Genomic DNA, 25162 nt, shown 5'->3' with positions numbered 1-25162 from the left:
AAACCACCATTTTAAAAATTGAGAACAATTAAAGCTTAACTTTAACTGCTACAATATAGTAGCTGTTTTTATACGATGCCTCTAAACATCCTGACTTTCCTATTTAAAACATCCATATTGCCATCGTGTTTACTGCTAATGCTTATGTTTCTAGAAAACTCAATGACATAGATCACAAATGCAGTTGTCCAGACAGTATTGGGTCATTGATGTCCAATGATCAGTTGTACGTGTGAGCGTGTTAGAGTGAGTCCTGTTATTGTATTGCTCGAGTGAGAGTTAGCAAGGCGGAAGTATTAGGCCTCGGATATACCCAATCACTAGTGTTGTACGCAGGACTGTATCACAAATAGAGCACGTTACAGACTGGCAATATCGGAAACCTAACACCTCAACACAGATGAAACTGTGAACCCAATACTCAATAATGCTGTACATTTCCTTAACATTTAGGACCACCGTAACTCATGATATACTGTATATACAAAACATTAATAAAACATTTGTGTTTTTGGTCCAGAAAAAGCACAGGCTGCTGAATACTTAGCTCATAATGTTAATAGCTAGATTTTGAACAACTAAATTCCAGTCCATTACAAATACAGGAACTAGGTTAAAATGGCTTCTAGAATACACAAGGATCAAGTACGAATATATCTCGTAATGTGCATGATCAAGCAATAACCACGTAACAAATACAATTAATAATGCAATACAATTACCACAAAAGGTTTCAGTAATTGTTGATATCTTTATTATTGGTTTTCATAATCCTGAATAAAATTTAATATTAATGTAAGTACTGTATTGTAACAACATTCATTTTAAATATATTTTGCATATATTTTTTAAATATATTTTTTATACTTGTCAGCTTCACATTGATTGCATGCAAGTTCAAATCACCATTATGTCAAAAGTGTTTAACACAGCGAGGCACCTGAGGTGGCACAAAGGAAGGATTGTTGGTGTCCGGTGTGAGAGGGTCCTTTCATCTCTGATGTGGGGATTACTCCCTACGAACCGGGGATTAAGCCAATCACCAGTATTGTGGGTCTCCCTCGGTCTGTGTCATGTGTAATTAGCTTTTTATCCACAAAAGGACCTCCACTAATAGTATTCTTAGTTCAGCTTATAAACCCATCTTTTATGGATAAATTATTGGCTGGTGAGAGATATATGAGAAATTATTGAAACACTTTAAATCTTTAATATTCAAGGATAGGATTGTTTATTCAGACATTTTAGCTTTACTAATTGTTGTGACGTGTCATCATCAGTTCATTAGTTGGTCAGTTTTACTTATTATCCCGTATGCATGACTGCATAATCATTGGATTTTCAGTTATTAATCTTCAATGCTGTTTAGTTTTATCTTATTTTTTTATCTTGTTGAAAATGCACATGGTACTGACTTAAGAAAACGATGTAAAATACAATATTGCTACAATTTAGAGAAAGATAATATTAAATACTTGCCTCAACAAATATTTTCACAGTGTATAATTCAAGCGAAATCTAGTTTCAAAAACAAAGCAAAGGCAAAACCAAAAGAAAAGACAAACACGAAAACACCCCTCCACTCTTACCGAGCAACAACAAGTTTTAATTTGGCCCGTTAGTGATTGTAACTTTCGAACGTTGGTAATACTGCTTAAGCTAACATTGCGTGTGGTTTCAACGCGAAGGCAGTGAACGGAAAGTTCTCGCGTGATGTACTTCACCAGATCCCCGTCTAATTTATTTGCTGTCGCTTAAGTACCTTTTAAATAGTTCGAGGGTAGTTAAAACATCTGAACCCTCTATATTATTGACAGTTGTGCTACCAACACTAAAATGGCCTGTGTTTCATAAGTAGAAACAACATGCAAACCAATTAAAACAGAAATAAAACCGTAAAAACTACAAGTACGTGCCTTAAAGAGCTCGCTTCAGTCGAAATACAAATATTCTACTGAAAAAACTATTCTGTACTCGTTTATAAAATTAATGAATGTCGGACAGTCAAAAAGGTTCAATTCTAAACGAAATCGTATATTATATGTGCCACGTATTTAGACAACTTTCAGCTTACATGACAAGAAGCTAAAAAATCTCTTTGAAGATACTTTAAAACTAGTTGATTATTGATTTTATAAATCTGTTGTACTGTGCAGCCCTAGTTTTATCATACAGCTGTGTTCAATGTTATTGCCCCCTCTCGGCTGTTCAAGACTCGGTATGAGTTAATAGAAGCAGGAAGGTGTGAAAGATTGCTGATTTTACCCTCCTTTTTAAAAGAGGAGAGGTGTTTTATATTTCACAGGGAGGGTGGTTGAGTTTCAAGGGTGTGTCGACGTCGTGCCGCCTTTCATCTACACTTCTACGTGTCGAGGCTCTGTACGACATGCCTGGCGTCCTCCAATACTGGGCTTCGGATTACCTTTGTAATATTGCCCTCTTTTATATTAAAAAAATTAATGTTCTGTTTTACATATTACGACTAAAATGTCTGAATGATTAGATAAGTGGATAAATATTAGAATGATTTGGTACACATACAGATAATATACCTACACCAAAATAACTAGGCTGGATACATATTTACCCGTCCACTATAAATGTATATTTCTTAATCACTACTGTGTTTATATTTTACTTATATAATAGACAATCAAACTTTTAAATGTAATAACAAGTGGTTTTATTATTTTATTAATAAAATATATTTATATGCACTTTTTCTACCAAAGCTCATGTAAATGCTTCGTTCCTAAAAAATAAACAAATACAATTTTGTGGTAAATCTTTCATGACAACTCACATGCAGACCATTCATGATGACTAAATAATCACACGTATAGTTCATATTCACTAATTAAATTACACAAACTGCTAGTATATATGCAAGTAGTAAACGGGGAGCCAAATTAATGAAACCTTCTGAAATACCTTGTAAACATAAAAAAACCCTACTTCATTTGTCAATATTACATACGTTCCGATGACTTGTCTACCATATTTATGAGATACAACCAAAAAATAGGGGTAAACAATGACTACAAGGAGTATTTCCATTATTCAAGCTAACTGCAACTGTTATCAAGATTGACCTGATTTCAAAGTCATAAACCTTCTGCAGAAATTGGCTTGGTATAGGAAAACTAACTGTTATCTGAGATATTTCGTTTCCTTTCCAGGTGTACCGTCTACAATATTCATGTCAACGCATGTTTAGAAAGAATTGTGCTGGAAACTATTACAAATCATATTCTAAAAACCAAAATGTCACTATATGTCATATAGGCTTCTGATGTAATTTTGTACACGTAAATTGTTGTATGACGCGAATATGTTTTACTTATACATTTCTAATTAAGTTCATAAAATACAATAATAGATGTATGTATTAATCTTATATCCTGAAAATGCAGCTTCTAGCACACAATACAAAAGTTGTGTAATGTGCAATACATACTTCACCTTGTAGAAAAGTTCAAATTCAATAGAAGGAACACAACAAGTGGCGCAGCTGGCAATTTTCACTCTGTTCTAATATTGCATCCAAACTTTGTGAAGAAGCGCCTTGCCAGCTTGTTCCATATAGCTAAGTCTCTCGCGATCTTGCATTTTGTGTAGAGTAGCTGTGTGTTTACTTTAATAAGCAAAAATACATAGTAATGTTTAAGCAAAAAAACAAATATTGCACCCGCTGCATAAATCTTGCAGACTTGGTCAATTTCCATTTTCATAATTGGGTTTTCACTTGAATATTTCCTTAAATATGTTCCATTTATTTCCTATTTAAATAACATTAGGAGTAATAAATACTGGGGTTTGTTTGATTTGGATACAGGGAAGGTAATAAAGGACGTGTCTTAATAATATTGATAGTTTTGTTATGAATATTTGTCAAATTTGATGAAAGGAATGTCCATAAACAAGCAAACTTCAACAGTTTTCTTATTCTCCATCGAAATAACATTGAAATTTGATGTTCAGTTTTTTTCCTGTTCCGTAACCATTGATACATAAATTCTTTAATGTGAAAAGTAATTTGGTTTTTTAAACTCCAATAATAACACGTTATATCCTGAAAATGCAGCTTCTAGCACATAATACAAGAGTTGTGTCTTGTACAATACATACTTCACCTAGTAGAAAAATTCAAATTAAACTTAATTTAACAGCTGTAAAAAAATGTTATGTACCCAGTGATGACTTTACAACAGTCTTATTAAGATATCTGTCCGTTCCTGGTTTACAGGAAAACTGCAACATGTTATACCTTAACGTGGAAATATGAAGAACCCATTCTTGCCCCATATTCCCTTTCCCATAGTCCGATCATGTTGGTTCGCGATGTCATTCGAATAAACGTATGATTAAACGTTTGTACCACATTCAATCCAAGACCATGATCAGTCCCCCCCTTCATGATCCCTTCATGATCAGTGCCGTGATGCCTATCATTGGGAGTGTGTTTAGCTCTTTCACAATATGAGCAATTCGCTAAAACAATCTCCAGAAGAAACGTTTTAATTCTCAACATGACATGCTGTTAATATTCCGATATCTATCCTCATGAGACACGTTGTCAGCAAAGTCAATACCTTCTCCCACGTGTGTATTAACAGGAGCTGACAATGCTGCAAGATCACGCTGTCAATAATGTAAGCTGCTAAGCCAATCAGCAGTAGGCCTCTGATCATCAGGAGACTATGTAACAGATATCTGGATTACTTAACATTGCTTTGTTTCTAAAACAATATGACATGATTTCATCAATAGTTACGCCTATTGTTTAACAATTTCCTATGATTACATGAATTGTTCGTATAGCATTTAAACCGAAGAAATACATAAAATATTGCACAGGATCTTTTTTACTATGGTAATGTTATTTCCAGTTTCAATACAATTCCTTAAAATGGAGTGCTAATGTTATAGAAGCACTGGCACTAAATATAATTTTATATTTAAAAATATATTTCAACTAGTTATGGAATTATTACAGCAACAAACGTCATTTAACCTAAATGTATAAGGATATACTTATGTATATCTGATCAGGAAATGTGTGATATTTTTTTAAATTAAAAACTATGCACCTATTACTAAATTATCTTGCTTCTTATACACTACAAAACGTATTTGTTCGTTAAAATATGTTTTATATTTTACGTAAAATCTAAATCTTTTAAGTAACAAAGTAAAATGAAGTTTTAAAGTTTTAAGTAAAATGACAACTTGTCTGTAGGCTACTATAGAACCATGTTAAAATCAATTTTTTTTAGCTCTCCATTCATTTATTTTTATCACGAAAGTAACATACAAACGATACATATGTTGACCCTTTCGCATAAAATAGAATGGGGTGTTTGTAGTACTGAAATTTTATCGATCTATATAAATCTACATCACAAAATGAATGGACATAACTAAGGCTCGAATCTGTGAAATCCCTTGCAAATGTGATGATGTTATTACAAGGGAATTCAAAGTGACGGTGTAGCTGTAAAGCTGAAACAAAATGTGATGACACGATTTAATATTGTGGCAAAGGGTGATGAGTCCATAACACTGCAGCCTTTACCCAGACTGAATATGCCATCACTGCCCTGCATTATATTCTCTTAACGTCATTCAAAGTGGATATTCAATTTCCACGGATATTTTCAAAGTGAAATTCATCAATACATTTATTTTTTTTTATTTTCACGATACATCAGTCAGAGTTTGAATAGTACACGCCGAGTTGCATTACATCCGTAACTGATTAAATATAATATGATCATACGATTGTATACCAAGTTAGATTGGTTAGCATTGATAATTGGTAGATGAATCCAATTTTCTGTACTTTACTGTAAATTACAACAATTGAATAAACATGAAAAATATTGTTTTCACCACACTACGATGTTTTTAGCCGTTTTACAAACGTTAATTGGAGGCCGAAAGCTACATACATTGCTGTCCATGCCAGCTGTCATCGTCATTTGGGGACCTCACAAAACCTTAAAGTTTTAGTTGTGTTGATTATTTTAGTGTATATTAATTATATATTTTTTCTCAATTACGTATAGTGTGGTGAAAAATGAATTTCATACCACGATTCGAAAGTGGTTTTGCAGCTCTCGATTGATTTAAGTTATCGACTTCGTCTCTAATTTTAAAATGATCTCGAGCCAGCAAAACCTCATTTTCGGCCCTAGGTACGAAATATTCTCCTCCTAATATTTCTTCACATAACCTTAAAGTTGCAGTTGTGTTGACTGTTAGTGTGCATATTGTTTTATATTTTCTTAATTTTGTACAGTGTGGTGAAAAATAGCGAAGATATATGTGTTTAATCCTAGCGTATGTCTATCTCACAATACCATTCTATGGAACTTACATTATGTAACAGACACTTGATGTCATATAAGATCAAATTGGATTTAAAGCCTCTTATCATCATACAACTTTACGTTGCCTAAATTTTGAATGCTTTTCTAGTTTTATAGCTGTGAATACTACCCGTGGAGTAAGTGTATGAATTTTGGAAATAAATCGTCCCTTTGCGTTAAAAATAATGATTCATCACATAAATGAAACGATGGTGATACTGAATGTGCTTCTTATAAAACTAAAATAACAAACAATGAAAGCTTATAGCAATAGTCTTAACTTTAAACACATGAAGGGCTTTCAGTTGCATTACCGTATTACCACACATGGTGGTTGTTATATTTTTGGATATTACTTTAAAAGCTAGAAAAATTCGTTCTGGTATCATACGAAGAAAAAAATATTTAATTTTTATTCAAAACGTAAGGAATGCTTAAATGTGTATGGCTACATTTATATTTTCAGCTAATGATAGAATTAGATTTGTAAGTAAGTTGTACTGTAATTACATACTCTTTAAAGAGCTTTGTGAGCCCTGACTGAATTTCTCAAGACTTTTAACAGGAAGTTCAGAAAGAGGGTTGCTCTCCTTATTCGTAGACGGGACAATTCCTTGAAATGGAGTGCTAATGTTATGGCAGCACTGACACTAAACACGCACGCCTCTGAGATGCCTTGCAAACTGCTAATGCTACGTGCATTGCCTTCAGACTGGTTCAACTGACTTAATAAGCATGACGGGTTTATTCAAGCCATTGGGTTTCAAGATTTTTAAACAATGCATTTGTATACGTGTTATTAGGGAGTAGGGCATCCCTAAATGATTTCTTGGGAATCTGTAAAAGACAAGTTACTTTTATTTGACCAAAAGATTGTTTGGAACAAGTCACATAGATACTACAAGTCGCATACGAGATACTAGTATGGTAAACACACATACAGCAATCAGTTGTTTAATAGCATTAGAGAATGAAAGCATACATAGTAGATATTGTGAACAGTCCTTGCTCAATGATTCTAATCATTAAACCACGTATGCTAGTTTTTACGAGGAAACATAAATAACAATAATAAAATAATAACTTTATTACTTACATGCCAAACTAACATAAGACTCTAGTTATTTAATATAATACTTTGACCCTATTTTTTAATCTAACTATTTAAGCATTTTTACATATCTCATCATAGTAATACGATTAATAAAAATTATAGCAAAAACTGTTTTTATTTTATTTTATTTTTTATCGTAACATGATTCATTTTTATTTATGAAAATTGAGTATCCTTAAGAAATTAAATGGTTCCTATTTCCTTGGACTATTTCCTTGGAAATGTTTCCTTGAAAATGTTATAGCCATCTGTTATTTTAATCAACAAATCACATCAAAATACAATACAATATACTATACTCCAGAAACTTAATCATAGTTCTACTTAATCGAAGTGTCACTTAGAAAGGCGGCAAAAGACACAAGCTAGGCGCAGCTGGCAATATAGACACAGCCATCATATTGCATTCATTGTTGGGCAGGCGCTCCAGCACTCCATCGCTCCAGCCTAGCTTGCACAGTCTAGCAAACACGACGGATGTGTCTCCTACGAAACACTACTTTGTGACTGATACGTAAGTTTTGTGAATATAAAATAATTCTGTAGGGTGTTTAAACAAACGTTGAATAAATATATAAACGTCCTTTTGTTCTTCTACTTTGTATAACACACATAGATTAGGATTTACAAACGTAACAGTACCATACAGATCTGTGTGATTTTTAGAATATTTATTGAAAATTCTAATAAAATATTTTCAAACCACAACTCCAGAAGTAAATGGAATTTCTGGTGGTAATTAATAAAGAAAAATACACTGGACGCATTCTATTTCAAACTAATCAAATTGCACTTCAATACAAATTAGTCGGGCATGTCAACAGCCCGGCCGTGTACAGTGACAAAGCAACTTCGTTTTGTTTTCAATTAAAATTTCATCAGAACAGTAATCAATTAAAATATGTTTCCCATTTGTAAAAAAACATTATTTACATATCTGACTTGATTTATATAAAAAAATTAAAACGGTGACTTACATTAGTTTAATGTATTTTATTTCTATTGATTATTGATAATTATACATTTAATAAAAGGTTCACTTGCGTTACTTTAATATCACACTTCAAAGAATATTGACAAATGGATTATGAATATAATTATACAGGGTGAGTTTCTACTGACCGTGTTAACTTCGCCAGTAGGTTCTACTCACTAAAAGGAACAAAAAAGTTCATATAAACCCATGTCCGATTTTCAACCGTTTGGCTGTAATAGGGGATTTTGTGTTTTTCTTATTTTATTAGACTTTGCTCCACAATTTATGTAATAAAAACTTAACCAATTACTTTAGAGAGTTATAGTTAAAATCATTGGAAAGAATATTAAATTTGCTATAAATCAAAGGTTTCATTCAAGAATTATGCCATTACATAGTCCACGTTATATCCAAAATAAAGTAAAAATGTCATTAAATTAATTAATTACGATAATTTTCATGAGCCCACTTTGATACATAAACCTTCATCTATGCAATGTTGAAATGCATAAAAAACTTGGCCATTTAATAATCTTTCAAATGATATGCTATTCAATACTATTATTGATATAAACCACTGAGAAATTACTAATAAACTACAATAAAACACGGTCTACAGATTTTGTTTTGACACAGTTTTTACTGTTAATAATAATTACTGTATTCATCATGTTAGCATACTCTTGATTGGTAAAAGACTCCATCTTACTAATATTATAAATCTGAAAGTTTGTGAGTTTGTGTGTATGTTTGTGTGTGTGTGTGTGTGTGTGTGTTGCTCAATCACGCATAAACTACTGGACGGATTGGGCTGAAATTTGGCATGATGATAGCTCACATTCCCGATTAACATTAAAGCATATTCTTATCTCAAAAACCCTTTCGGGCTCTGTAGTTAGCGAGTTAGCGTAGCGAACGAGCTAACCTGAAGGCAAGTGAGCGCAGCAAACGAGCTCCAACCAGGACGTGAATGAGCCATGCGAATACTTATGAAGTTAAACGGGGCGAAGCCCGCGGGTACAGCTAGTAGTTTAATAAATGTTGAAAAACTCTTAATTGACTTGGAAATATAAAGTTAAAACAGCAAATTACTCAACAAGGTATGTTTAAGCAGCTGAGTTATCTAGCTATAGATGACAAATCAATAAAAGCTGACTTAATAAAGCACAAGGTAAAACTAATTTACAGCATTTAAGAATCAAATACACTATCTTTGAAAATGTGAAAAACCTTGAGTTTATACATTTTATTAATTCAGATCATTTTAATAAATATTTAAAAGTTAAAATAATGTACAAATCTTATCAGATTGTTCAATAAAATACAACATGGAGTATACAGTAATTATTATCAACAGTAAAACTGTGCAAAAACAAAATCTGTAAACCGTGTTTTATTGTAGTTTATTAGTAATTTCTCAGTGGTTTATATCAATAATAGTATTGAATAGCAGATCATTTGAAAGATTATTAAATGGCCAAGTTTTTTATGCATTTCAACATTGCATAGATGAAGGTTTATGTATCAAAGTGGGCTCATGAAAATTATCGTAATTAATTAATTTAATGACATTTTTACTTTATTTTGGATATAATGTGGACTATGTAATGGCATAATTCTTGAATGAAACCTTTGATTTATAGCAAATTTAATATTCTTTCCAATGATTTTAACTATAACTCTCTAAAGTAATTGGTTAAGTTTTTATTACATAAATTGTGGAGCAAAGTCTAATAAAATAAGAAAAACACAAAATCCCCTATTACAGCCAAACGGTTGAAAACCGGACATGGGTTTATAGGACCTTTTTTGTTCCTTTTAGTGAGTAGAACCTACTGGCGAAGTTAACACGCTAAGTAGAAACTCACCCTGTATACTTATTACTTTAGTAATAATTATATATACCAGAAGTACATCACTGTGGCGAACACTAATAATTAGTATTCAGTCACAAGAAGAAATCCATGTTGATTTTGGCGTGTTACTTCACCGGTGGCATTTTGTACGCTTTTGTTCATCGGTCCTTGTTGTACCTTCCCACACAAAAAACTTGGAAAATGCTGGTGGCCGATGAAAAGAAAACAAAACGGAACATTTTAGCATGTTTATGAATCAACAAAGAAAAAGATACCGTGACTTTAGCGTAGACTATATAGCTTGCATGGTAACAAGCTATAATAATTTGTTATAAGATTTGGAGATTAAACACTCTTCAAAAAGTAAACGTAAGCCATTTTTTTTTATTCACGTTAGGTATATTTCTTTAAGCTGAATGTTTAACTTAATCTATTAACTATACTATGTATGTATATTGAAAAGCAAACCTGGAAATGCATGGGTCGGGTGTGATATCCGCGGAAACAAATTTATGTGTTCCAATGTCAAAAACTTGGCACATTCTGCTATTAACCTGCTTGCATTGAACCCTAATTTAAGCAAAACTTAAAAAAATTTGGAAATATTCTTTCATACGAAAATTGTTATCCAGTTGCTTAAAATATATTTTAATTTGTAAATTGTATTTTATAATTTTATTAATCCGTTTCTTTTTAGGGTACACAAAACGGTTATTATTTTATGTAAGTGTGTTTTAAGAGCTTAACTATTGGATGAGTTAAGTATATATGATTCATATTCATCTGCAATTAGATGTTTATTTTATACGAGGGTACGTATAAAATAAACATCTACATTGCAGATAAATATAAATATTAACTTGTGAGGTGACAAGTCAAGGAAGTAAAATATGTTGTCTTTTTCAAATGTTTTTACATGTAAGAAAATGAAATAATTTCTGTGATTTTGTTCAAGTATTTTATTCAGGTTAGTAGTTTCAATATATTTCAATATATTCTGTTGCAACATTCAAACAAGGGTAGGAATACATTTTGTTGTTCACTAATTTAAATTAAATAATTGAAGCTGCAGGCTAAACATGTTTCAACCGTTTGCTATGCTGCACAGTGTTGTTACTTTAGTGTTGCATTATAGCTGTAATAATAAACTCGAGTTCCAGCTTTGTATTGTAGCTAGTAATATTGTAGTGCAACGTTTGGCCTTATTCTCTTTCACGTTCTGGTTCAACAAACAATATTTTATAAACTGCAATGTACCTCACCAGTCAAGGAAGCGAAATACGTTTTCTTTTTTAAATGTTTCTCCCCAGGAGGAAGTGTAATCCAGCTGATCGGCCAACACGACGCAGCTGGCTCTAATATCGTGGCTTGTGCTAAACTTGGTGAAGGTGTCACTTACACCACAGTCTGGGGTGACACTCCCTATATGCCAACACCTACGTTCAATGCGTGTCACATTTGAAGCTTACTTTAAGTCTTTTTTATTATATTAAGTATAACATTATTACCATCACCTTACAGCCTCGTCAGAAATAATTGGTATCAGAAAAAAACACTCTTTCTCTGATTTAACAAATACTCACTTAAATATATTTTAGGACTTAAATAAATTGTCCATAATTTTTTTCACAAATAAAAGTCTATGTATTCCAAATAACCGTAACACGTTGGCATTTTGGGTTTTTAACATAAACATACTCTTATTGACTAATTCATACTGAACTTATAGACTTAATTTACACTCGTAATTCTTTAATGGCAATTTGCAATTATTTTAGTAGGAACCTCATATGAAACCATTTTCACTCTAAGAAATTATAAGTCATAGATATTGTGTTTAAAATTAGTTATTTGTAATGAATATAGATTTTTCTGTTATTTATTATTTGTATAAAACCAATCTACAAATAAATTTAAAGTAAATAATACGTTTGTTTAAATGTACTGTCGACCTATACTAATTTAACACCGTTCTTTACTAATTTACAAATATTGACATATTTCACAGAAATCCGGCAACTTTGATGAATTCGGATTAAAAAAGGTTGGATCAATTCATTTTCAATAGCAGGTTTTCGGTTTACGCATACAGTTTGTTCGTCATTGCACTATCACAGATTTAATAGTGTTAATAATATGTGAATAACCAATTAATAAACTATTGATTCATAAAATATTTTAGTTACATATATAATACTAATATTTAGTTAATATTTAAGTACTTTTGTAGCATGTGTTGGAGCACCTGAGCTGACGGTAGTGCTGTCAGTGTATATTATCAGTATATTGTATCAGTGTAATAAGTATGTGACATAAAATTATATTTGTTATTAGAATAAGAATAAGAATAAGAATATATTTATTTCCAAAATTACAAATTACAAAAATTACAATCGTGGCTGTAAAGCGGCCTACACACTACACGTGCATTGCACGCCGTGCAAGCACGTCATGCCAAAAACTGACGAAACGTGCAAGTGTGTGGTGAACACCGTGCAAGCACGGCGTGCATTGGCATGGCACGGTGGAAATCAAGACGAGTTTGATTTTTGGCGTGCCGTGCCAAAGCACGCCATTCTGACGTGCTAGTGTGTAGGTGGTCCCCGTGCCACGTGCTGGTAGTTCAACCACTTTTGACAGGGTTTGACCATCGGTTTGACCCTATAATAGTACTTTCTTATTAGTGAATCAACGGCATTTTGTCTTGGCCATTTGCAACACAGATTAAATACGCATATAGTGGCGTCCCCACCTTAAATAATTATTGATAATTGATAATTGACCATTGATCATTGATCATTGATAATTGGCACGACCATCGAGATTACAATGGATCGCACGCTGTATGTGATGCGTGACCCGAGACGCAGTCATAGATCTCTATATAATATATCATAGAGCATACATCCTCCACCACAGTATTGTGAACCAAGTGCCCTGCCGGCATATATCTGTACGGCAGCGAGGTGCAAGGTCTGGACTAACCTAGGCACTACGGTGGCTTTGTGCTGCTGCCTTGTGTCTATTTTTAATGATTAATCAATTAATCATGTCCAATGTTCTTAAAACATGTGTGTGTTCTGCATTTCATTTGTACGAACAGACGATGTAATTTAGCACGTTGCAGGCTACACTGAAGATCAAGTGTGTGGGCAAAATGTGCCGTGCAAAGCACGTCGTGCCAATATAAAAAATGGCACGGCGTGCAATGCACGTGTAGTGTGTAGGCCGCTTAAAGCAAAGTACAAAGGAAAAAAAAATCCCCACAAAGACTGTACATCTGCGTGTGGGGAGAGTCTTCTCCGTCGCTCACCACTTCACAGACAAGATAACAAAATAAACAAATAATTATTTAAATAAAAAGAAGTATTTTTTTTGCCATATTGTTGGCAAAAAAGACTGAACATGAACAATATTTGAAGTACTTGAATGAGGGTGCCAGTACTGAAGTAGTTTGGTTTATTAGCCTAATTTAGTCTTAGAATCGTCATCGACTTTCATTATGTTCTGTATTGGGATCTGATGAGGTCTTCGGCAGCATCATCGCTCAGACCGAGAAGCCAGCGCCCGATCTTTCTGCTGAAAACCGTGACACTGTCTCCCTCACATTCTCTTATCTGTATGGGGAGATTAGTGCGTATAATGTGGGCTAGATAGTGAGGGGTAAGAAGCTGTGCTTTATTGTTCAATTTGGGAACGGAGATGCCTATATGTGTTCTAGATCTAGTGTCATAAGAATGTAGTGAATCGGAGAAAATTTTGCTTTTGTTATTTTTTGAAAAGGTTATAACTGTTTTTAGGAATAGTTTCCTGATGTTAAGGACTGGAAAATTTTGAAAAAGTAGGTAGGTGGGGTATCTTTGGTCTTTTTTTAGTATGTGTTTGATTATGGATTTCTGGGTAACAGCAAGAGGAGCCAAGACAGAGGCAGACGCAGCCCCCCACGCAAGTATCCCGTACTGTAACAGTGACTGGACATACGCAAAGTATACACACCTGCAATGGTCCACAGACAGCACACAACCAAGCTGTGAAAAAGCGAAGATCATTTTTCTTAATCTGTTGTTGAGATAATCAACATGTGGAGCCCAGCTAAGTTTGTAGTCAATTATGACCCCAAGGTATTTGTAATTTTCGACTTGCTCAATGATTTCACAATGGCACGGCGCTGTCCATGGACCCCCGCAGCCGTGCAACCTGAGTACTCTATGTACTCTATTGTTTAATCATAAGCTGCCTTCGCCCCAAAGCACACCAACACGACTGTCTATGACAGACACATGCAGGCTGGGGATTGGCTGTTGTATTGTGGATGTCAGTGGCAGTCCTACAACGTCACGGTCACGGTCCAAACAAATTGTTTAATCAACGTCAAATCTCTAATTTATATGTCATTGTCTGTTTACACAAAGCTGCCTGACGGGAAGCCAAGTTTCCTTGTATAACTTACAAATATTGAAATGTAGCTAACCGTTTAAATAGTTCACAACTTTCTAACTGGCTCAAAAATGTTAATAATATGAATGTTGCTTTGAAACGTTCGGCTTCAAAAGAGTCTGCGCTTGAGAAACCTCAAGAAAATTTCTTGTATATTCAGTTATTAGGTGTGAGATTTTTAAGTGCAATGCTTTTTAAATTGTTATTTTTTTACTGCTTATTCAAAGTTGACCACTACAAGGCAAAAAAAAATTACGCTTATCTAACCTGGTTTGTATTTATTTTTCATGGTTTTTTAGTTACTATCCTATATTTTAGATTGTTATGATTAGAGTAGTAAATGTAAATTCGTTGCAGATACATGTACTATAGTGGATTTTAGTTCACTAAAGGTAAACCATGTTCTCAAATCATCCCCAAAGAGTTATGGTCTAATATTGACTAATTTAAAAATGGTTTAGAAAAAAACTATAACAGTATAAAAATCTATATATCGATTATTTAAAATAATGAATTCCAATGTTTCCTGGCTAAAAACGTATTCATGACTTTTAATTAACATGCAAAGACTATACATAATTTTTTCACTAAAAGAGAATTGCAAAAACAGTACTTATCTTACTCATTTATTTATAATTGTTCTTTGTACACCTGATAGGGCCAAAACCCTTAAAAAAAGCACATGAAAAGCCAATTATCCCACAAAAGGTCAACCTATGTGGATGAAATATTGTATCGACAATTCATTAATATTCTAACCGTTTCAATGGACAAAACTCATCCATATTTCAAATATTCTCTCTAGCATAACACTGGATATGCCCATTTCGATAACATATTTCAAACAGTATTTTATCTTCATTAACATTGATGATCAATTTAAATAATTTATTATTAATTTTCTATGCATAAATATATGATATTTCGAATGTAAAACTTATTCAAAGGTCAAAGTTATTATTGATTGTATTCGACGGATTTTATATATGTACAGCTAATTTATATTTTACCAATTAAGTTTGTGCTTTAAATAGGCTACGGCTTATTAGCATTTCGAAGAACTAGTTAGTTATAAATCAAATGTGTTGAGAAATTTCATCAAATTATACATTATTCTAAAAATATTTTGCTTGCTGCGAAATGTGTAAAAAAATTGTTCTAAGCATTAAAACAAATGTCGAAAGTATTATACGGTTAATTTACTCTTTACGAATAATTATATTATCTGATAATGTGTATTACTAGGTAAGGGGGTTATTAGAATCTGTGTGCTGTAAAACGGTCATAGAGATTTATGGGCAAGTCATGGCAAAGAGCTTTTTATATGCGGTTTTACATCATTATAAAGATCAAGTTGGCTCGGATAAATAGCAAAAGTATTGAATAGGTCCTTTGAGCGGCGGTGATGGCAATACTACAGCGGTGTGGCTACGAAAGTTCAACAAAAGGTCAAGAGCTTCATTACACTTCATTTCCTTTTAAATTTACTTAAAAACCTTTTCGGTAATTTCCTTAATTTTAATTATTTTCACAGCAAACCCTTATAGCTTTTTACGACGTATTTCCAAACCACTTTCGTTGTGTTTGTTTTTGTTATTATTAAGTTCATAACCCAAGTACTAATGGATTCTATGTTAACACCCAAACGCACATTGAAACAAAAGCTTCTTCAACATTATTTCTGTGTACAACAGTTTTCAATTAGACAACTGGTAATTTTGTAATTAAAGCTATACGCTGACTCCACCATCTATTTTAATCAAATGTTCAAGTTTTATTTAGAAATTACTTGGTGTTCAAATAATTTATTAGGAGGTAAATACTTGTTACACCGAGTTATTTTACCTAAACTTAAAACGGCAAATAACCACAATATCGTGAGATAATAGCTCTACTATCTCAGTGCTAATTGACACTTACATATAGTAGTGGCATGCAGCAGCAGCAGCAGGCATGTGAGGGTATCCAGAGTCGTGGCCATGCTACATCACAGAGCGTTACACGTGACACACGACATGCCGCGGCGACCTGTCGCGTTGTACTGACACTGACGGCGTGCCGCCCCCTACCACCCCTCCACCCCATTGCTACCCACCCACCCTACAACACAACTGCAACTGTTTCTTGAATAAGTAACTTACGCGTAATTGTGTTAGGAGCCACGCAACTATGCGAATGGTTTGATTAGTAAACATTGCTACTCATTCGTTAACTTTGAGTTTTAAATATATCCATATAACCAAAGTAACCCATTATTACCATAAAATACCAACTCAAACCAACCCATTGCTAAGTAAATATATATGTTTACATAATGTTTAATACGCCATGTAATGTTACGCCATGTACATGTAATGTATGTATACGCCAGGGACATATGTTTTTATGCTGCCTTGGAAATCAGTTGAAGGCAACTATGGTATCTTAATAGCCAGTATCTCGTGGGTAGCATTACTTAGTTATTAGAGATTTTACTATATTTTTTTGTATTTAGGTTTGTATTGTATAGTGAATATAAAAAACAATACGTGATTCACGTACCAAAAAACACCCCGCCGCAGCAAACCTGCCGACTAAGCGAATTTCCATTTGTCTGAATTGATTTTCAATTAAATCTATTTCAATAACGTTATGTTTAACGAGTACCTAGGTTTGCTGCTACAAGGAAACTAATAGTGTTTTTTTTAGTAAAATATTAATAGCTTAGAATAAAATAAATAGATTTGCCAAGTTTGATTGAAATATATCAATAAACATATACAAGCAAACTACAACCCTTTACAATATTCTCCATAAGAACAAAATGGAAATTTTAAATTTAATTTTTTTTTCCCCGTTACCAATAACCATAAAAAACAGTTTTATATACTAAATTATTTGTTTTTTAATCTCTTTAGGTCTAAAAAGAAACTGGGAAATTTTGTTTTTTGAGGGTCAAAAATTAGAAAAACTATTTTTTACCCCATCAAACCACTCGTAAAACCTTGTCCCCATGGTCCGATCATGCTGGTTCGCGAACCTATGAAAGTTTATCCCGCCTTACACCTTCAAACCAAATTTCATCAAAATCGGACAAAAATTACTCAAGTTATTCTGTTCACGGACTTGTATATATATTATTACTAGCAGAATATCCGTCCTTCGTACGGGGTTGGCGTATAAGTATAACATGCTTATTGCAGTTATACTAATGCTTTGTGTTTGCAATGGAAGAGGACACGGTTGGAGAAAATTTGGTTCTTTTAATTTACGGAAGCTATAGAACACATACACCATAGCCATAATGCTCTACCACTACACCAAAAAAAAAAAAAAAAAAAAAGTAAATGGTCGAATATTCGCACGATATTGAAACATTATTTATAAAAAAATTAACTTGTAAACAATCCTACTTTTACAGTTCGCATTGTGCATCACAGCTTTTTGTTGCGGCTTGGTTAAAATTAGTTATCCTACTAATATTATAAATGAGAAAGTTTGGATGTATGGATGTATGGATGTATGTATGTTTGTGACAAGTAAACGCGAAAAATACTGGTCTGATTGGGCTGAAATTTGGTATGGTGATAGCTCACATTCCCAATTAACATATAGACGCATTCTTATCTCAAAAGTCCTTTCGGGCTCCGCCCCAGTGGCTCTGGAGTTTCCCATGTTAACCTTTTGTGTAATAATTTTAAAGGAATAAAATAATTTTTGTCAGCTGTTTCAGCTACACAAGTTAATTCTATGATATTGAAAAGCATTAAAAAGTTACAAGGCTTACCAACAGGGTGCAGTACTATTATTTTTTACATTTATGACAAAGGTTAAATTTTGTTTTTAAAAGGCTTATGTGTAACTATTTTATCAACAGATGTAAAGATCAAAATGTTTCAATTTCGTGTTCTCTTCCCGTTGCAAAGCACGGGTACAACAGCTAGTGTTGTCATAAATGAAAAAATAATAGTGCTGCACCCTGTTGGTGAACCTTATAGCTTTTAATAATATCATAGAATAACTTGTGTAATTGAAACAGCTAAAAGAATTCTTTAATCCTTTAAATATGAATACTCATAAGGTTAACATGGGAAACTCCAGAGCCACTGGGGCGGAGCCCGAAAGGATTTTTGAGATAGGAATATGTCTATATGTTACTCGGGAATGTGAGCTATCATAATACAAAATTTCAGCCCAATCCGAGCAGTAGTTTAAAGCGTGATTGAACTTCAAACAAACAAACAAATAAACGAACAAACAAACACACAAACTTTTACATTTATAATATTATTAAGATTATTATATAAATATATAAAAATTAAAACAAATTGTGTTTTTGGCCTCTGGGGACATCAAAATGAAAAAGTAAATCGGTCCCAGGCCTACATCATACCATGCCATCATAAATTTGTGAGATATTCCCCCCCTCCCCCCTGGAACTTAATTTTTTTTAATAGCAAGGTACCCCTTGTGACATATCAAAAGAAAGAGCATGAAAAAAAAAATTTTTGTGAAAAAAAATGTAAAATTGGCTCATGAATTTGTGAGATAATCCCCCCCCCTTTTCCCCTACCCATAACTTGTTTTTTAATAGCAAGGTACCCGCCCTTGTGACATATCAAATGAAAAATAAATTTCACCGAAAATTTTCTTAAATTTTTTTAAAAAATTTAGTGATTAAAAAATTTTCTTGCTATTAAAAAAAATTAAGTTCTGGTGAGGGGAGGAATATCTCGCAAATTTATGAACCGATTTTCAATTTTTTTCATCAAACATTTTCTTTTTTCATGCTCTTTCATTTGATATGTCACAAGGGGTACCTTGCTATTTAAAAAAAAATTAAGTTGGTGGCAGGGGCGAAAGGGGGGAATGTGAATGTAACGACAATAATAGGTTTTTTACATACCTCAGTCAAATAGTCCAAAAATGGTATTGCTCAACAGCTTACATGTTTCGTTGCGAAGACAACATTATCAAAGCTTGCAACTCGTCAAAAACACATTTAAAACACGAACACGAACACAGAAGACATTAATACGGTACGAATACACAACTGACATTTAGATAGCGCTATCATAATACTTAGTACTACTTAGTAAAAAACCTATTATTGTCTTAACAATATAGTCCAGGGGCCGAAAACATGAATTTTGGTGAATGTAACGTTGAATTCAAAACAATCGGGCCCCCTACGTCAATAGATGATTCCCGCAAACTGCATATTTCTATCTATTGCGGTTTTTACATAAATAATGATGCAAGTGTTAAAAAAACACCCTGTATATACAAGTATAAAATTCTCGTGGACACTTATAAGTTACAAATTTGATATAATACTCACTTCTATCATCCTTGGAAATCAGTTGAAGGCAACTATGGTATCTTAATAGCCAGTATCTCGTGGGTAGCATTACTTAGTTATTAGAGATTTTACTATATTTCAACCAAATAGAAAACTCGTTAGCTTTTCCTCTTGTATTTTTATTAAACATTAAAGCACATAAGGTACATGAAACATACACCAAAGATATACCATAATTCAACAGTTAATTAAATGTGACACTTTTAACCCTACGCTTTTAATCAATCTACAATACGTAGAAACAATCACTTGGTATCATGTGGGAATTAATGCATAAAGGCCTAACTCAATACATTAAAATTTGTCAAAAGAGATAATTAATAAGTAATCAATTTTATAGAGGGCCGTTAATTTTCATGCGAATGTGAGTGCATTTAAACAATAATGCACGCTAATGTTCAGTGGTGGCTAAAATAAAAATTTTATTAAATAAATAAATAATAAATAAAAATGCCTTTTATTAGCAAGCCCTCCTCAGTACAAACTGTTTTACAGGATGACTCTTGTCAAGTAACTAATCCTAACTTAAAACTAAAGACAAAACAAAAATACTGATCCCCCTATTAACAAGATTTTAGCTATTTACAAAAATACATTTTCTTTAGCCTAGATCTAAAAGCTGGGACACCCAGCATCTTCAGGTCACAGGGGAGGTCATTGTACATTTTAGGCCCAAAGAACGAAAAACCTCTCTTTCCTACTTCCAACCTCACCTTCGGGAAATGAAGCTTTTAGTCTTGTCGGGTATTGCGCTGAGACACCCGATCGCGGGTGACCAGTCTTTCAATGAGGTACGCTGGTTCCTCTTCGGCCAGTACCCTGTGTACCAGAGTGCAGGTTTGCCTCCTGCACACAGCAGTTGAGGACAAGAGGCCAGCAGTTCTTTCAAATTGAGAAATATGGTCTCGTTTCCGAAGACCATATACAAATCTCACTGCGGTGTTCTGCAGTCTTTGGAGCCTGTCCATGTCCTCCTTTGTGATACTATTGCCGTATGCAGGAAAACAATAGTACAGCACTGACAATACAGTGGATTGAATAAACTGAATCTTAGCTGACTCAGGTAGGATGGTTCGGCATTTGTACAGACCCCGCAGTCTACCCAACGCCAGCTGGGAAACATGAGTGATGTGATCAGAAAAAGTAAGACCACTGTCCAGAATCACACCCAAAGTCTTAGCAGTGTGGCTCACCTTCAAATCCCTCTGATCAAGTTTAACCTGCACGTCTCCATCAATTATCCTTTGGACAACATTGGGTGGAGCAATGTGGAGAACTGTGCATTTTTCTCCATTTAACTTGAGACCATGTCTCATTGACCACTCACTGACGTTCGCCAAATCTGAGTTTACCCTCGCAACAGCCTGGTCAATTGAATTGACATCATAGGATAAATGCAACTGACAGTCATCAGCATAGGCGTGCACATTGCAAAAGTGCACGCTACTGGAAAGGTCTGCAGTGTACAAGGTGAATAAAATGGGACCCAGACAGCTCCCCTGCGGCACCCCCCTGACTTTGTCAAGAGGAAGTGAGACATCAGCTCCCACTCTAGTCACCTGTTCTCTTCTCTCCAAGTACGACTGCACCCAAGCAATTGCATTATCCATAAATCCAAGATGTCTTAATTTAGCGAGAAGCAAACTATGGCTTATGGAGTCAAACGCCTGAGAATAGTCAAGCATCACTACAGAGCTACACCTAACCCGATCCCTTGCCTCAAACAAGTCTGCAAACATATTTACCAGCGCAGTGCAGGTACTATGGTTTCTTCTAAACCCTGACTGCAGTTTAGGAAGTATTTGTTCTTTTTCTACATGTTCTAAAATTTGTTTTATTGCTAATTTTTCTAGTACTTTAGAAATGGCTGGCAAGACTAATATAGGCCTGAGATCACTGATGTCAGTAGGACTGGATTTTTTTGGCATAGGGTGAACTATACTTCTTTTCCATGCCTGGGGAAATTTGCCAGTTACTAAAGATTGATTTATCAAGTGAGTTAATGCACCAATCGCATAAGGGCAAACAGCCTTAATCATTAAGATACTTAAGTCATCTACACCTACTGCTCTGGATGTAATTTCATTTATTGCCAGTTTAACGTCCTTCTCTGAGACCTCTTTAAAGTTAAATAAATTTGTTATTCCGTTTTTCCTTTCTTTGTTATACAAATTAATTAAATCTGCATCTGCTTCAAAATAACCCCCCATTTTAACAAAATAGTCATTCATATCATTGACTTTAAATGTATCAGGGATTTGAGCGTTACAGTTTATACCAATTACACCACTCTGTTTAAGACATTTCCAAAACTTTCTCGCATCTTTACAGTCTGCCAGGCTGTCAGCAAAATATTTCTTTTTAGCCTTCCATATTACACCATTTAGTCTATTCCTAAGTTTCTTATACTCCGTCCAATCTATATCTTGCCTTGTTTTCTTATATTTTGATCTTAGTTTTTTTTTTAGTTTCGTTTAAATTAATCCTTTAATATTAATACGAATCTTCTTAAATATGTTAGATATGTTAATTATGTTAAACATGTTAATCTTCTTAAATATATTTTTTTTAATGTGAAAGTAAGAATGTTTGTAAGTATGTCCAATGGCCAATCAGAATAAAACTATTTACTTGACAAATTGAGCTGAATTGTCGTATGAATAAAGTTTATACTGTAACCAGGTTATAAATATTTTTTTTTTTTTTTTACCCGCCAATGAGTTTGTTTAGGTTAAAGTTGCAATGATTCATTCACAAAAGGTAGTAAAATTATGTAGAATTTCGCTTATCATTTCTGTGAACTTGATATAATGAACTACAGGTGAGAAAATTATAAAAATTTTGTAAAATAAAATTACTTTATATTTCAGGTTATTCTTTTTACAATACAATATATTGTTAGATACTGTTTTTAACCATATATATCTATTTTATCTATTAAGCAACTGTATATGACATAATAACTTAACACTTAATTAGGGAACATTGTTCTAACCCCCTATCATACGGTAGCTTAGGATAATTAAACCACATACCTTAATCAAAAGAACGGCTTTTGTCAATCTAAGAGGTAAAGTTGAGTTATTTTTCTAAAATTAACTAGGTATAAATCTAAGGATGTGTAACTATTCCAAATATTAGATCCAAATAACCACATTATTCACTTCCACATCTTCTTCCCATTTCTACGCACGGATATAGCAGCTAGTGATCAAACATATTAGTTGATGGGATACCATCAAAGATACTTACCTAATTGGCCAAATTCCTCAAATGAGGGGCAGTAACTATTGAGGAGATAATAATACATTTGTGTATTTTGTTTTCTGGCTTCTCTAGTAATCGAGTTTGTACTTGAAAACTTAATCCTCCCTTAAATGAAAAAAATAACTCAGATTAAAATCCATCTAAAAAATTATTTTTTTTGTGTAAGTGCTTTTATTCGAATTTTGAGTAATCGTGTATTAATACTTTGTCATTGAAAGAAAAAAAAACAGGTTTATTATTCCAAATTGCGTATTTTTAGGATTTAATAAGGGTTGAATCAGTGAAATAGTTTACAATAGCACAAACCATTCATTTTCTTTCAGGATATTATATTTAAATTTGACTATTGAATGCAAACCCGATTTCTAGAAGGGCATCAAACATTCAGATATGGGTTTTAGTAATATGCGTTCAAATTTGTATGGTATAATTATATGTATGTACATAGGTTTTCTCCCTCTATCATGGGTCCAATCATTATTAATTTTCCCCATTAAAGGCATGTTTCTGGATAAAGAAAATGGTAAAACCCTATCTCGCTGAGTTCAATGTCTGCATTTTTTTTATATGTGAGATTTACTTTCATATCATCGGAACTGCTTTAGTCCATCAGGACTTATTACAAACCCGTTTTTGAGTGATACGCACAATATTCAATACGTTCCTTTTAATAAGGATATAAATTATGCCAATTTCCCAAATATTAACTTAAATAAATTTTAAAAAATTGAATTTAATTCCAAACCAAATTAACATGATAAGAATCCTATGTAATCCTATGTAGTGAATCCTATGTAATGAAATTGAATTTAATTTCAAACCAAATTAACATGATAGGAATCCTATGTAATCCTATGTAGTGAATCCTATGTAATGAAATTGAATTTAATTTCAAACCAAATTAACATGATAAGAATCCTTTGTAATCCTATGTAGTCAATCCTATGATCCTATGTAATGAAATATATCCTTGAAACCCTTCTAATTTGTCGAAAGATCATTGAGTTTATATAGCCTTGCCTAGGTTAGTGGAAATAACTATGGCTAACGTGTAGTAAGTACGCAAATATGTGTGAGTACTTCACTATGTTGGCTGCATCTCCTTGTGTTTAGTCGTATAGAAAAACTAAGCTGAAAAGTGCTTTATCGTAGACTGCATTCTAAAGTCATATTAAAAAACAAAAAGACTATTCTGATTTTGTAAGGTGTTCTCCTTTTTCTACTGCCGATTCACATAAAAGTGTTTAAAGATAAACAAATCATAAATACGGCTGTGATTTTTAAAACTTGTAAAAATTAATTTTTAGTTTGATTTTGGTTAATAAATAGGTAGTTTCAATTTCCTTTACAACTTCAACCCCCAAAGCGTTTAATTTATTCCTAAATTTTGCTTTCAAAGGTCCAGGTCTTGTTGCCCAAATTGATTTATATAGTTGTTTTTATGTAAATTATGTCTACCCCGTTCATAGCTTTGGTTTGGATTTTAATAACAGTCAAGTTGTAATAAAGAGGAAATTATGTTGATGAAAATTAATTAAAAGTAGAACATTTTTATTTATAATTGTATCCTGATCGAGGAAGGTATGTGACTGTCTTTGGTAAAGACCTACAAAAGACACATTTTAAATAGTGTTAGTTATTATTTTTATTGATATAATATTTTGTCTTCAGCAAACTGTAGTAATGATTTTCAAAAGACAAAAGTGTATTATATTATTTGCAATACTTTGAAGATACCTTTTTGAGCCCTATTAAAATAAATAGGAAATCCGTTCTTCAATTTGAGAGTTTTGGTTACTA

At 33.1% G+C, this 25162-nt stretch overlaps 1 protein-coding gene across 1 annotated transcript in view; it reads right to left on the bottom strand.

Annotated features, from left to right (window-relative positions):
• LOC129001667 (uncharacterized) overlaps window positions 1-16735 on the bottom strand; it is a 129348-nt gene extending 112613 nt beyond the window's left edge. Inside the window, exon 1 of the mRNA XM_054429048.1 lies at window positions 16675-16735. Coding sequence (XP_054285023.1) covers window positions 16675-16735 — 61 coding nt within the window. The remainder of the gene's footprint in view (window positions 1-16674) is intronic.
• Window positions 16736-25162: the final 8427 nt, after the last annotated feature.

Source organism: Macrosteles quadrilineatus, unplaced genomic scaffold (genome assembly GCF_028750875.1).
Source record: "Macrosteles quadrilineatus isolate MER2022 unplaced genomic scaffold, UCM_ALF_1.0 Scaffold_1__1_contigs__length_201487025, whole genome shotgun sequence".
In the NCBI taxonomy this organism is placed as follows: Eukaryota; Metazoa; Arthropoda; class Insecta; order Hemiptera; family Cicadellidae; genus Macrosteles; species Macrosteles quadrilineatus.
Note: the sequence above shows the minus strand (reverse complement) of the source record. Positions and strands in the feature narration are given on the sequence as shown.